Below are 11882 nucleotides of genomic sequence, written 5' to 3'. Positions count from 1 at the left end.
ACAGTGTTTCGCATGCAGACTTGAATACAAGTATTTTCCACATATATATATATATATAGGACAACTTTGTACCAATATACTTAACCCAATATAGAACACAGGTACTTGAACCCTGAAGCAGGCTCACACGCTGAAACACGGCTGTGTTAGGTTGTTGACTCGCTTATCATATTAAAAGTATTATATTGACTTTTTGATCCTCATTTTTTGCCTCATTTTTTCTTGTCTCGTTCTACACGTTCATGAGGTTTGCTTTTTCTCTTGTTTTGTTCTCAACCCAATATTGTGTGCAATCCCAAGATCCGCGCACACACAAATAGTTAATGAACTGTTAATGATCAATAACTGGCTGTTAACAAATTCTTAATGTTAATTGGTTCTAATTTGGATTTCCGCACAGATCTGGCTGTATGCGCTTCTATAAAGATATGTGCCTAAATTTGCTCCTGTGCAATCCAGAAGGCTACGTGGCTATAGGACGGTTGGGACATTCTAAAGAATTATGCTGAGTATTATCAAATTTTGGGGCTGCGTGCCCAATTTATGTGCCAGGATTTACACCAGGTTTCAGTTGGTGTAAGTCCTCACACTCAAAGTTAGGTGCAGGAATACATACTAAGCACTATTCTATAAAGAGTTCTCAGCCCAGAGTGCCCTTTATAGAATAGCGCTGAGTGCAATTTTTTTCCAGTGCATACTTTTCGGCGCCATTTACTGAATCCAGCCCCTGAATTTGGCCCTTTATGTGCACTAAAGAACTTTTATATGTGGTAATTCTATGCTGGATGCCAAGATTCCATTATAGAATACTAGTGTAACCCCGCATCAGCATGCCTTACATTTATGTGTCCTTAGTTACATCAGACATAGACCTGGTGTAATTGCAGTTGTGTAAATGTGGCAAGGGCACAATTAACTTACAGTATTCTGTAAATTGCATGTGTAAATGAATCTCTGCCCATGCCCCGCCTATGTGAACACCCCTTGCATCATGTGTTATGCCACTTAGGTGTGCACTTACAGAATAGCGCTTGTCGAAGTGCCAGTATTTTGTACATTTGTATGCACAAATAGTGTGTAAATGCAAGTGTTCAGTTATAGAATTGCCCTTTTAGTATTTAAACCTTTAACTTAACACATCTTAATTGTGCAGTTAACATGCAGTAAGTGCAAAACTTTGCTGCCTCTTAGATTTTCCCTGTGATATCCCTAGTAATTCTGATATTTAAGAAAAATGGTTGGTAGAAAGTTTAAATGTATCCTTGCAGTTATCAAAGGAATCTACCATTATCCACATATCTCGGAGTTTCCCTTTTTAAAAATCTGCTTACAGAAACCAAGGACTTAAAAACTACGTAGGAAGGCTGAACATTGCACTCAGAATGCTTATTTCATGCTATGAACAATTAAGTTGTTACAAAAATGGTACTCCATGCAACATAACATTTTATTTTTCCTTATTGGTCCACCAGACCAGTCCAGACAAACAGGTTTACTGCCTCCTGCCAGCAGATGGCAACTGAGAACTGCTGTCTGACATCCAGTCAGTATTTCTCAGTCTTTAGCAGTTGGTAGGTGAGTATCCTGTTCATTCTGGGCTAGTCAGGATGAGTTTGGGGAGTTTTGGAAATTCTTAAATTGGCTATTCGCAGATTGAGATAAAATTGGTAAAATTTAAATCTGTTTACAAAAAAAAAAAAGGAAAGAAGAACTTGTGCAGAGTTTTTGGAGCAGCTTGTGTTTGGGGTGTCATACCCATAGACTCTGCTTCCCGCCCCCCCCCCCCCCCCCACCCACCCTTTCCACATCTTGGTATAGCCCTTCAGGGGTTTTTCGCTGGGTTGCTTGTGCCTTGGTCCCTCTTGAGGGAGATGGCCCTTGAGAGCCCTGGGAACGTCAATAAGTGTTAAAAAGAAAAAAAGAGAGAAAACAGCACATTATGCTAGGCAGATGAACAGATGCAATGTTTTTTCCCATGCAAGAACCGGAGCCAGTGGCGGTGGGGGAAGTTACGGGGAGAGCAATCGGCCATTTGTCTAGATCTGAACTCTGGATCTCAGTCTTGTTTTGCGTGCACCGGTTTCTGTGTCACTTGCCAGATAGCTCAGAACGCATAGAGCATGGCCAACTGGTGTTGCTTGTAGTACATCGCCCGCCAAACAGGGGGAGTGGGAAGTACTGTGTGTACTGCCTCAACCCGTTGGAGGATTTTGTATCTTAATGGCAGCAGAGAAGCAAAAAGCCTGAGGTACTCACAATGTGTCTGTTTCTGAGGCTGATAGTGACCCGATTTTGACAGGAAGTTCAGTCATAGTGCAGCCAGAAGAGGAGAACATTGAGAGTCAAAGGTTTTCAGTTCTTAGCAGATCAGATGCTCTTGAAAGCACCAATACTGCATTTGGGACATAGGTAAATCAGTTTTCCGAGTTGGAATCCTTTTTTTTTCTCCAAAGTTTATTTTACTTTTGCACAAATCCTAGACAGCTGCTTAGGGAACAGGAATCCAAGGAAGCGGAGCCCTTGGGTTCTAAAACACCCTGCTTGGAGCTAGATGAGGGTATTTATAATGTTTTCCCAGATGGGAACAGTCGGGCAGATTTAGACAGAATGGTAGAGCATAAGGTTGACTCCAATGTGGAAGACCAGGAGGGCTGGCTTGATTTAACAGAAGCTCCTCCTAGAGAAAATTATCTGTAGTCCACATTTTCCAAGGGATGAGTTGCCTTCTCTGTTTGTTGAAGTTCTTTAAGCCCTTAATATTTTGGACTCTTGTCCACAGGAGGTTTCTAAGGTGTAGGATCCTTTTCTCACTGATATAAGAAGGCCAGCTCGAGTTTTTCCGGTTCCCAGTTCCCTAAAGGAGATTATTACAGCTGAAAGGGCACCCTGGATGTGGGTCTGAAGTTAGCAAGGTCTATAGTCAGATTGTATCCCATTCTGTTTACTTAGAACTATTCAGGCTTCTGAGGATAGATGTCCTTGTTACAGCGGTAGCCAAGAAGACAATTCCAGTGGAACAATGGAAGGGGGTGCCACTCTTAAGGACCCTCAAGATTGTTGTATGGAGATTTTGTTGAAGCAAGCGTTTGAAGTTTCTGCCCTTACTAGTACTACTATTTAGCATTTCTATAGCGCTACAAGGCGTACGCAGCGCTGCACAAACATAGACGAAAGACAGTCCCTGCTCAAAGAGCTTACAATGTAATAGACAAAAATAAAGTAATCAAATCAATTAATGTGTACAGGAAGGAGGAGAGGAGGGTAGGTGGAGGCAAGTGGTTACGAGTCAAAAGCAATGTTAAAGAGGTGGGCTTTTAGTCTAGATTTAAAGGTGGCCAAGGATGGGGCAAGACGTAGGGGCTCAGGAAGTTTATTCCAGGCGTAGGGTGTAGCGAGACAGAAGGCGCGAAGTGTGGAGTTGGCAGTAGTGGAGAAGGGAACAGATAAGAAGGATTTATCCATGGAGCGGAGTGCACGGGAAGGGGTGTAGGGAAGGACGAGTGTGGAGAGATACTGGGGAGCAGCAGAATGAGTACATTTATAGGTTAGTAGAAGAAGTTTGAACAGAAGTTTCTGCCCTTGCCCTGTAGACAGCAATTTGTGGAGGTTTAGTGGCTGTAGCCAGTTTTCGATGAAGCAGTTACCCAAGTATTTCTAAGCAGAGCAAGTGTGGAAATGTTGGGGGGTGGCTTGTATGGAGATGGAAGTGGCCTTCATGGCTGATACCTTTTATGATTTAATCAGAGCTTCTGCCAAGAGTTTGGCTTTGGTAGTGGCAGCATTTTTTTTTTTAAGTGTTGTGTAGCAAATATAACATCCAATGTGTACCTTAGTACAAAAGAGGGAAGTTAGTCGATTTGGGACCGCTTCTGTGACCTGAGGGGTTATAGGTCAGGAAGAATCCGCCCTTCTCAGTATGGAAAGTTTCAGTTATGGAGAAGTTCCTTTGAGAGAGAGAAAAGAAGAGGTTGAGATCCTGGTGCATCTGGTGCCAGACCAGCTAAGGGTCCACAATGAGGTTTTGGGGACTTGCACTGTTGTGCCTCAGGACAGTTAAGGCAGTTTTACTAGATCTGCATCCAAATTCCCTTGCACCAGTGGTTCTTAGAAGAAATTTGCAAAGGTTATTCCCTAGAGTTTGCTTGATCTGTGTAAGACACATTTTTGGAGTCTCTGTGCCTTCTGTCAAAGCAGAGGCGGTGTCTCCTTAATTTGAACAAGTTTCAAGTTTTAGGCTTGATATACCGCCTATCATAATACTGTCTAAATGGTGTACAATATCAGCAAAATAGATAGTGAGACTTATAGCAAAAAGAAAAGAATGATAATAGAAGGGATAGAAGGGGGGGGAAAGAAATGGAATTGTACAATATTGATAGGATAGTTGAGAAAAGATAAAAACACTGTCATGCAGTTCAGACATAACTTCTGGATGATCTATCTGTGCAAGCCAAAATATTTCTCAAAAAATGTTTTTAGCCCAGTCATGAAACTTTGAAAGCAGCATTCTGGGTGTAAAAATCTAGGCATGGCATTCCATAGTGATGGTCCTACAACTTGAAATAAGGAGTTATGAGTGAATTTATAATAAATTTGTCGAAAAGGGTACAGTTAGTTGTTGGCCCGTAGATCTTAGGGGCAGCCCTGGAGTATATGGGGGTAAGATGCCTTGCTAAGGATAAAGGGAAGACAGCAGTACGTATTTTATGATTAAGCATCAAAATCTTGAAGGGCTTCTTTTAGATTAGGTGTTACATGGTCCATTTTTCTTTCCCACATTGAGTTTCACAGCTCTATTCTGAATCAGTTGCAAGTGCTTAAGATCTTGGTGGCAAAGACCCTGAAAAATGGAATTGCAGTAATTGAGATGGCTAATCACTAGCGAATGTACTAAGATACATAAAGATTTGTGATCCAATAGAGATTGAACGGAGTATATCAATTTCAGTTTGAAGAAGCATTTTGCATTTTTTTTTATTAAATGTGATGTGTGATTGAAAGGCTAGCCTGTTATCAATGATTATACCTAGGATTTTCAGTTTAAATTGGAGTATCTGCAAAACAGAGTGGTGTTGCCAGAGGGAAATTATGGCCTCAGAAAGAAAGTATTAGGATGGCCTTCATTTTTGAGAGGTTCAGTTTAAGCTTATGATTTCTGAGCCACATGTAAATTGTATAAAGATTTTCATTAGTGATAATTATCTATATGTTAGACAGGTCTACAGTAGTTAAAATCTATATATCATCCACACAGATAATTGCTGTCAGATTTAGTATTTGTATAAGCAAAGCAAGATGAACTAAAAAAGTATTAAACAAGAACAGGGCCAGAATTGGTCCTTGTGGGCTTCTCCAGCTAAGAGCAGTAGTGCCCATGCCTCATGAGGAGCAGGGTTTGGGCCAGTACTCCATCTACTTTGTGGTTCCCAAAAATCAAGGAGCAACAAGGGGGTAAAATGGGCTCAATAGATTCCAAGTTATTGCAAGGAGGTCCTAAAATCTAATATTGTGGCAGTTCAGGGCAAGTTCTGTCCTCTCTCAATCTCACTAAGGCATACTTGCATTTTCCCATCCGGGGTGGGGGAGGGAGGAGGAGGGAGGAAGACCAGCATTTCTATCAGTTCACTGTTCTTGGTCATCACTGTCAGTTTTGCACCCTTCCTTTCAGATTGGCTGTAGCCCTAAGAACCTTCTCGTAGGTAATTGTAGTGGCAGCCTTGTGGTGAGAGGGCATTTGGTTCACCTTAACTAGGCGACTGGTTGATTGGGGCAAAATTGTTTTTGTGGAGTTGTCTGGCTATTTCTTGAGTAGTGAGAGGAATTAGCTTGGTTAAAAGTAACCTGGTTCCCTTGCAAAGGCTAGAGTATTTAGAAGCCTTATTATAGACCAGCCAAGGAAAGATGTTTTTGACTAAGCAGAGGATGTTCAAGTTGCAGGGTCAGGTTAAGAACCATCTTCACAGTCTCAGGTTGACCACATGGGATTACCAAGTCTTGGGTTTGATGGCAGCAACTCTGGATTTAGTGCCTTGGGCCAGGGTTGACATGCATCCGTTGCAAGAAACACTCCTGTCTCAATGGTCTTCCCTGAGTCAGAATTGGGAACTAGTTCTGCCCTTACAAGAAAAAGCCAGGGACAATCTGGCTTGGTAGCTTCAAATGGAGAATTTTGGGAAAGGAATGAATTTGGAGCCACAAAACTGGATAACACAACAGATGCCAGTCTGAGAGGCTGAGGAGTGTATGGTCAGGTAACCTACTGCATGCAATTGGAGACAAGACCTCATGGAAGCAGTAGCCACGTGTTTGGCTCTGTTGGCCGTTGAGTCGCTGATTCAGCATGAGGCAGTACTTCTTCTGTCAGACAGTGCCACAGCAGTGGTGTACATCAACCATCAAGGGGGACTGAGAGGCAGTGTCCCAGGAAATAAAAATTCTGATTTCCTGGGCAGAAAAGAATCTATGGGGCTCATTTTCAAAGCAGACTTACAAAGTTCCATAGGTTACTATCAGGCTCATTTTCAAAAGAGATAGACGTCCAAAAAATGACACAAGTCAGCATTTGGACGTTTATCTCACAGAAACATCCAAATCAGAATTATCAAAACCTCTTTTGGACATCTTTCTCTGAAGTCCGTCAGAAGGACGTCCAAATCTCAAGGGGGCGTGCCAGGGGTGTGTTCAAGGCAGGACTTGGGCGTTCATAAGACATGGACGTCTTTCAGAAATAATGGAACAAAACAAAGACGTCCAAGACTAAAACTTAGACGTTCTGAGCTAGGCTTGTTTTTATAACTAATAGCTGTAGTGGGAATTGAACCCACTTCCCCAGGATCAAAGTCTGCTGCACTAACCACTAGGCTACTCCTCTACTCCACACAAGAGGTGCCCCAAATGACCAGATGACCACTGGAGGGACTTGGGGATCACCTCCCCTTACTCCCCCAAATCACAAAACATTTTTCCAAACAGCACTTTCAAAAGTAAAAGAGAGACTTTTTTTTTTTTTTAGAAAATGACCTTTCCTGTTCTGATTTTGGACGTTTTACAAAAAATGTCCAAATTCAGACTTAGATGTCGTATCCAAAAATGCCCCTTGTGCATTTGACTGCCCAAAGTCACAAGGAGCAGCAGTGGGAATTGAACCCATGTTGCCAGGATCAAAGCCCACTGCACTAGCCATTAAGCCACTCCTCCTCTGTTTTGAACGTCTTGCATTTGGACGTCTTTTGTTCAAAAACAGACTAAAACAAAGGACGTCCAAATCGCAAAGATGTCCAAATCACAGGACATAGTATTTTCGAACACAAAAGAGACGTCCATCTTTTTTGAAAATGACCTTCTTTGCTGTTCGGAATTTGGACGTCTTTGTAAAACGTCCAAATTCTGATTTAGACGTTTCTTTTGAAAATTCCCTTCTATGTAACTTTGTAAGCCTAAGTGCTTTGAAAATACGCCTCTATATGTGCGTTCAGCAGCAATGGACAGTGTTCAAGCAGTATTTTAAAGCAGAAACACCTTAGATCCAGGGACTTTGAGTTTAGTGGATTGTGCATTCAGGTTGACAGTATGAACGGGGGCACCCCAGTCATTAATCTACTACTGTTAGGAATTCTGCTATTTCCTTATTGACATTAAACCAGTTGTACCCAAACCTGGTCCTGGAGGCACCCTGGACAGTCAGGTTTTCAGGATATCCACAATAAGAGAGATTTGCTTGTAGTGGAGGCAGTGCATGCAGATCTTTCATGAATATTCAGGACATGACTGTACTTGAGCACGGGCCTGTATAGGAAGGCTCCACTCCAGCGCACAACACCTTTGGAGTGCAGAAGAGGTAAGGGGACACTGGCCACGTGGGGAAGGGAGGGGAAGAAGATGCTGGTGGGTGCTTAGAGAGCACAGAAAATGAGACACGGGACCCTGGGAGATACAGGAAGGGGAAGAGAAATGCTGGAACTACGAATAGATTCATGTGTAGGTTGCCTCCCTGACTTTTGACTTCTAAATTGATCATAAATTTTGCGACTTAAATGTGAGCATCTACGGTACAAAGCAGGTTTAATTGCTGCTGGGACATGTTTGCTTTTTGAAGTGTACATGTACTGCTCATTTCTTAGACATGTATAAAATAGTAATTCTACTTGAATAAAATACTCTAAAATCTCCATGAAAGTCTCAGGGAGAGAACTTGCAATGAAGAGAAAATGGAAAACAAATGTTGCTGATGTTTCAGGTAAAAGGTTTGAACACATTCAACAGAAATTAGAGGAGACCCTAGCAGAGGCAGTATGGAGGCAACCATCAGTCATCCTGTTAGATGACTTGGATCATATTGCAGGAGTTCCTTCTTCACCAGAGCAAGAGCAAACTCCTGAAGCTCTTCAGAACAGACATGTAGCACAAGGTAAGATTCACTTCTCCCAAGTATACCATTTCATAAAGAGCTTCTCTCATTGGTTTGAAATCCCTTTGATTTGTAAGGAAAAGAGCCCAAGGGGTGAGGGCTTGTGGGATTTGTATTCCCGTTCCTTGCCCCTCGGGAGGGGAAGACACTTGGCCTTAGGGGTGGAATAAGAGAGACAGACTCAGATCACTGCAACTAAGTAAAATCTCTAAGTCAATACACAAATGATTGTTCCCTCTGGAGCAGTTTGGGTCACCCAGTAAGCAAAATGCTCAAGCTGAAATTGCAAAATCTGCTGAGCTAGGCTTTCTCATTCTGCTCTTATATACTGTTATAAGTTTAATTTCTTATGTGATTTCTCCTATTCTAACTTATTGTTCATAAAAGGATATTTCCTGTTTTGTTCATTATACAAAAAAGGTTATATTCTTCTGATATTATTTCTCTTAATACATGAAAGGTTATTTCCTGTATTTTACCAGCGTCTCCTGTTCCAGTTCACATGCACACTTTGTGCTCATTGGTCATTCCCTTATCCCTTAAGCGTGATACCATCATGCTGTGTATATTGCATGAACCACCTGGTTTCTCTTTCCCTAAACACCATTTGTTGAAAAACATCTCCTCAGTCTCACTCACCATCAAGGTTAAATCAATTTTTGTCTGCCATATATGGGCCACATAGCTTCAGTTCCTCGTGTTTCTCCTTGTCATGTGATTTACTAGACGTGCACAACAACATTTGCTATTTACTGGGAAATAAAACTTTTGCAGTCAATGTACAAGCAGTAGGGAAAAACGAAACTTATGCTCATGACAGCAGATCTGAGGGCTTACAGACCAAGCTTACAGATCAAGCAGAGGAAGGAATATACAGATTTTAGATTTATTTTATTGTTAAAAGTTTTTTTTGTTACCATTTGAATCAGTGAAGGTCAGATTTTTCTTTTTTAGAAAGAATCCTAGTTTGTGAAACTTAACAGCTCTGGTAAGCAGATTTTTTATTCTTCCATCAGGGTGCATGTTTTTCTAAAGGCATTATGGCATATTCAGTGCACTCCAGTTAAATGCGTGTCTTCAGGACTGAAGTTCAATTAGCACGTAATTGGAGTGTGCACATAACCGGTGACCCTTTCTGAACTGTGACTCATTTAGCACGCATTGATTTATTCCTAGGGTAGAAGACAAATTTGTAAATTATCAGACTAATCACACATAAATGTAGTCAAGACAGTGTAGTGCTATTTATTAATAGGACAGTAATGGCAGCAGCACACCAATGAAGGCATACCAGGTGGGCTGGACAGTTGAAGAACCTAACTCTGCACATAAATGGAGTTCCACTTAAGTACATGCATTTAAGCACAACATGTTCGTAACTGAAATGGCTGCTCTTTAAAATCTATGATAGAAAGCGGGACCATGCTAGGTACTGCAGATAAGCAGAGTATGCACTTATCTGATGTGTACAAAAGTGGAACGGAACATATTTCTATACAAAGTATTAAAGGCAATCTCAATTTACAGTCGGGGAAAGCAGCCAAATGAATGGGTTACATCATCCTGATGGCTTCTAGTGGCAGTGCTCTCCCATAGCCAAGGAAACCTTTGAAGAAGCTCCCCTTAACTAGCTTCTCCCCTCTTCTCTCCTCAGTTTAATTTTACCATTCTGATGAATGATAGTGTGTTCTTCAGCTCTTCCTCATGCTCATAAAAAACTGGCAGACAACCAAGAGAGCTGAACTAAAATCCTCCTCTAGCTTACTTAATGGCATTGGGACTTCCAAAAATATAAAGAGATAGAAGAAAGCACAAATAGAAGGAAAGTGATGGCTGACAACAGAACCCCACCAGGACCAAGCCAGAACCCCACCAGTTCCCAAGCAGAAGACACCATGGCACTCTTTCCTCCCAGTGGACCTGAAATTGGCACCCATGGGAGCAGTGACTTAAATGGCAGTTTCTATGTGTGCCAACATACTTGATACTAATACCACATTGGTTCCTGGTGCATACAGAAAACAAGTGCTTCAGCACTGTGCAGGCACAGTCATGCTTCCACCCTGATCCTGCCACGCTCTTGCTAAAGCCACATCTCCCCTTTACCAGAAGCAGGCTGCTCAGGCGAAGCCCAGCCTGCTATCTTGTATAATGGCCCCTTGGACTCTTTCTGCCCCTGCAATAGCCCACATTATAGCAGACCATAGAGCAGTAAAACAGTCAAAACAAGGAGAAGTCCGATAGCCTCAAAGTGACAAACCTTCATAGTAGAAATGCTGATTCTCTTAAAGAGGCACCATCTTCTGAATGGGAACATAAAAAGCCAGCTAAGAGACTGGTTCCTCCAGAACATACAGCTCTCATGTTGGGCTATAAAATGTTCAAAATGACAACAGAGCTTCCGGACACCCCTCCAGCTGCTCCATGCCTGTTCTGCAGTCAGAGATATCCCTGCTTGAACTGGTTACCACTAGGGTTCACTCCCAATCTGCAGTGCTACAGCTCCTCCAGAAATTTTTCCTGGAGAGCACATCTTTATTCTTGCTCATTCTGGAAAATTCAGGAGGATTTTGACCCATCCTTGGCTTGCGAGAGCTCAACGAGTTTATGTGCAAGAAGTTCAAAATTAACTCACTGGCCATTACTGTTCCCCCAGCTCAATGCCTTTGATTGGCTTGCCTCTTTGGAGTTCAAATACTTACGCACACATACCTAACCACCCTCGCCACTGTCAGTTCATGATTCAGATTTCTAAATCAGCACTACCGGTACAGGAGAGAACTTTTCATCTTTTCCCATCTAGAGATTTTGCTAGTGTTGGTTCAGATAGCACAGAATGCGACTAACACCATACAAGCCACCATATCAACACTTCAGAATCTGGGGTTGGAAGAGACTTACAATAAAAATCCTCCTTAATGACTTGATTCCATTCTATATCTAAACCAACTAATACTGATCCCTTCTAATTTGATTATGTTAATCACATTATCACTATTGGTCATTATATCTTACCTGTTTTATTTTGTATTATGTAAATGATTTTATTGACCTATCTACCTAATTTCTTACACAGTAATATGTTAAATTAGACCATACCTCTTACTCTGTTTATGATTATACCTTTTGCAACATAGTGTAAGCCACATTGAGCCTGCAAATAGGTGGGAAAATGTGGGGTACAAATGCAGCAAATAAATAAATAAATAAGACCAAGCCTAATCTTATTCCATGCCAGTGCCGTTGACATGTGCAGTATTAAGCTCTATCTTCCAGACAACAGGAAACAATCTTTGCAAAAGTTACTCACAGATCTACAGTGCTGTACCTGTCTGACTGCTCAAGACATCATGCAGACCCTAGGCCACATGACTTTCACGGTTCACATAATTCTTTGGGATAAACATCATCAACACATATCTACCAAAATACTCTTGTCACCAGAAGTCAGGAAATCCTTGGATTTATGGCATGA

At 41.7% G+C, this 11882-nt stretch overlaps 1 protein-coding gene across 1 annotated transcript in view; it reads left to right on the top strand.

Moving 5' to 3' along the window:
* Window positions 1-11882, top strand: part of PEX1 (peroxisomal biogenesis factor 1) — a 165896-nt gene that overhangs the window by 78540 nt on the left and 75474 nt on the right. The window contains 1 exon segment of the mRNA XM_030200341.1: window positions 8237-8407. Coding sequence (XP_030056201.1) covers window positions 8237-8407 — 171 coding nt within the window.

This window comes from Microcaecilia unicolor, chromosome 1 (assembly GCF_901765095.1).
Source record: "Microcaecilia unicolor chromosome 1, aMicUni1.1, whole genome shotgun sequence".
NCBI lineage: Eukaryota > Metazoa > Chordata > Amphibia > Gymnophiona > Siphonopidae > Microcaecilia > Microcaecilia unicolor.
This window is presented reverse-complemented; position numbering and strand designations above follow the sequence as displayed.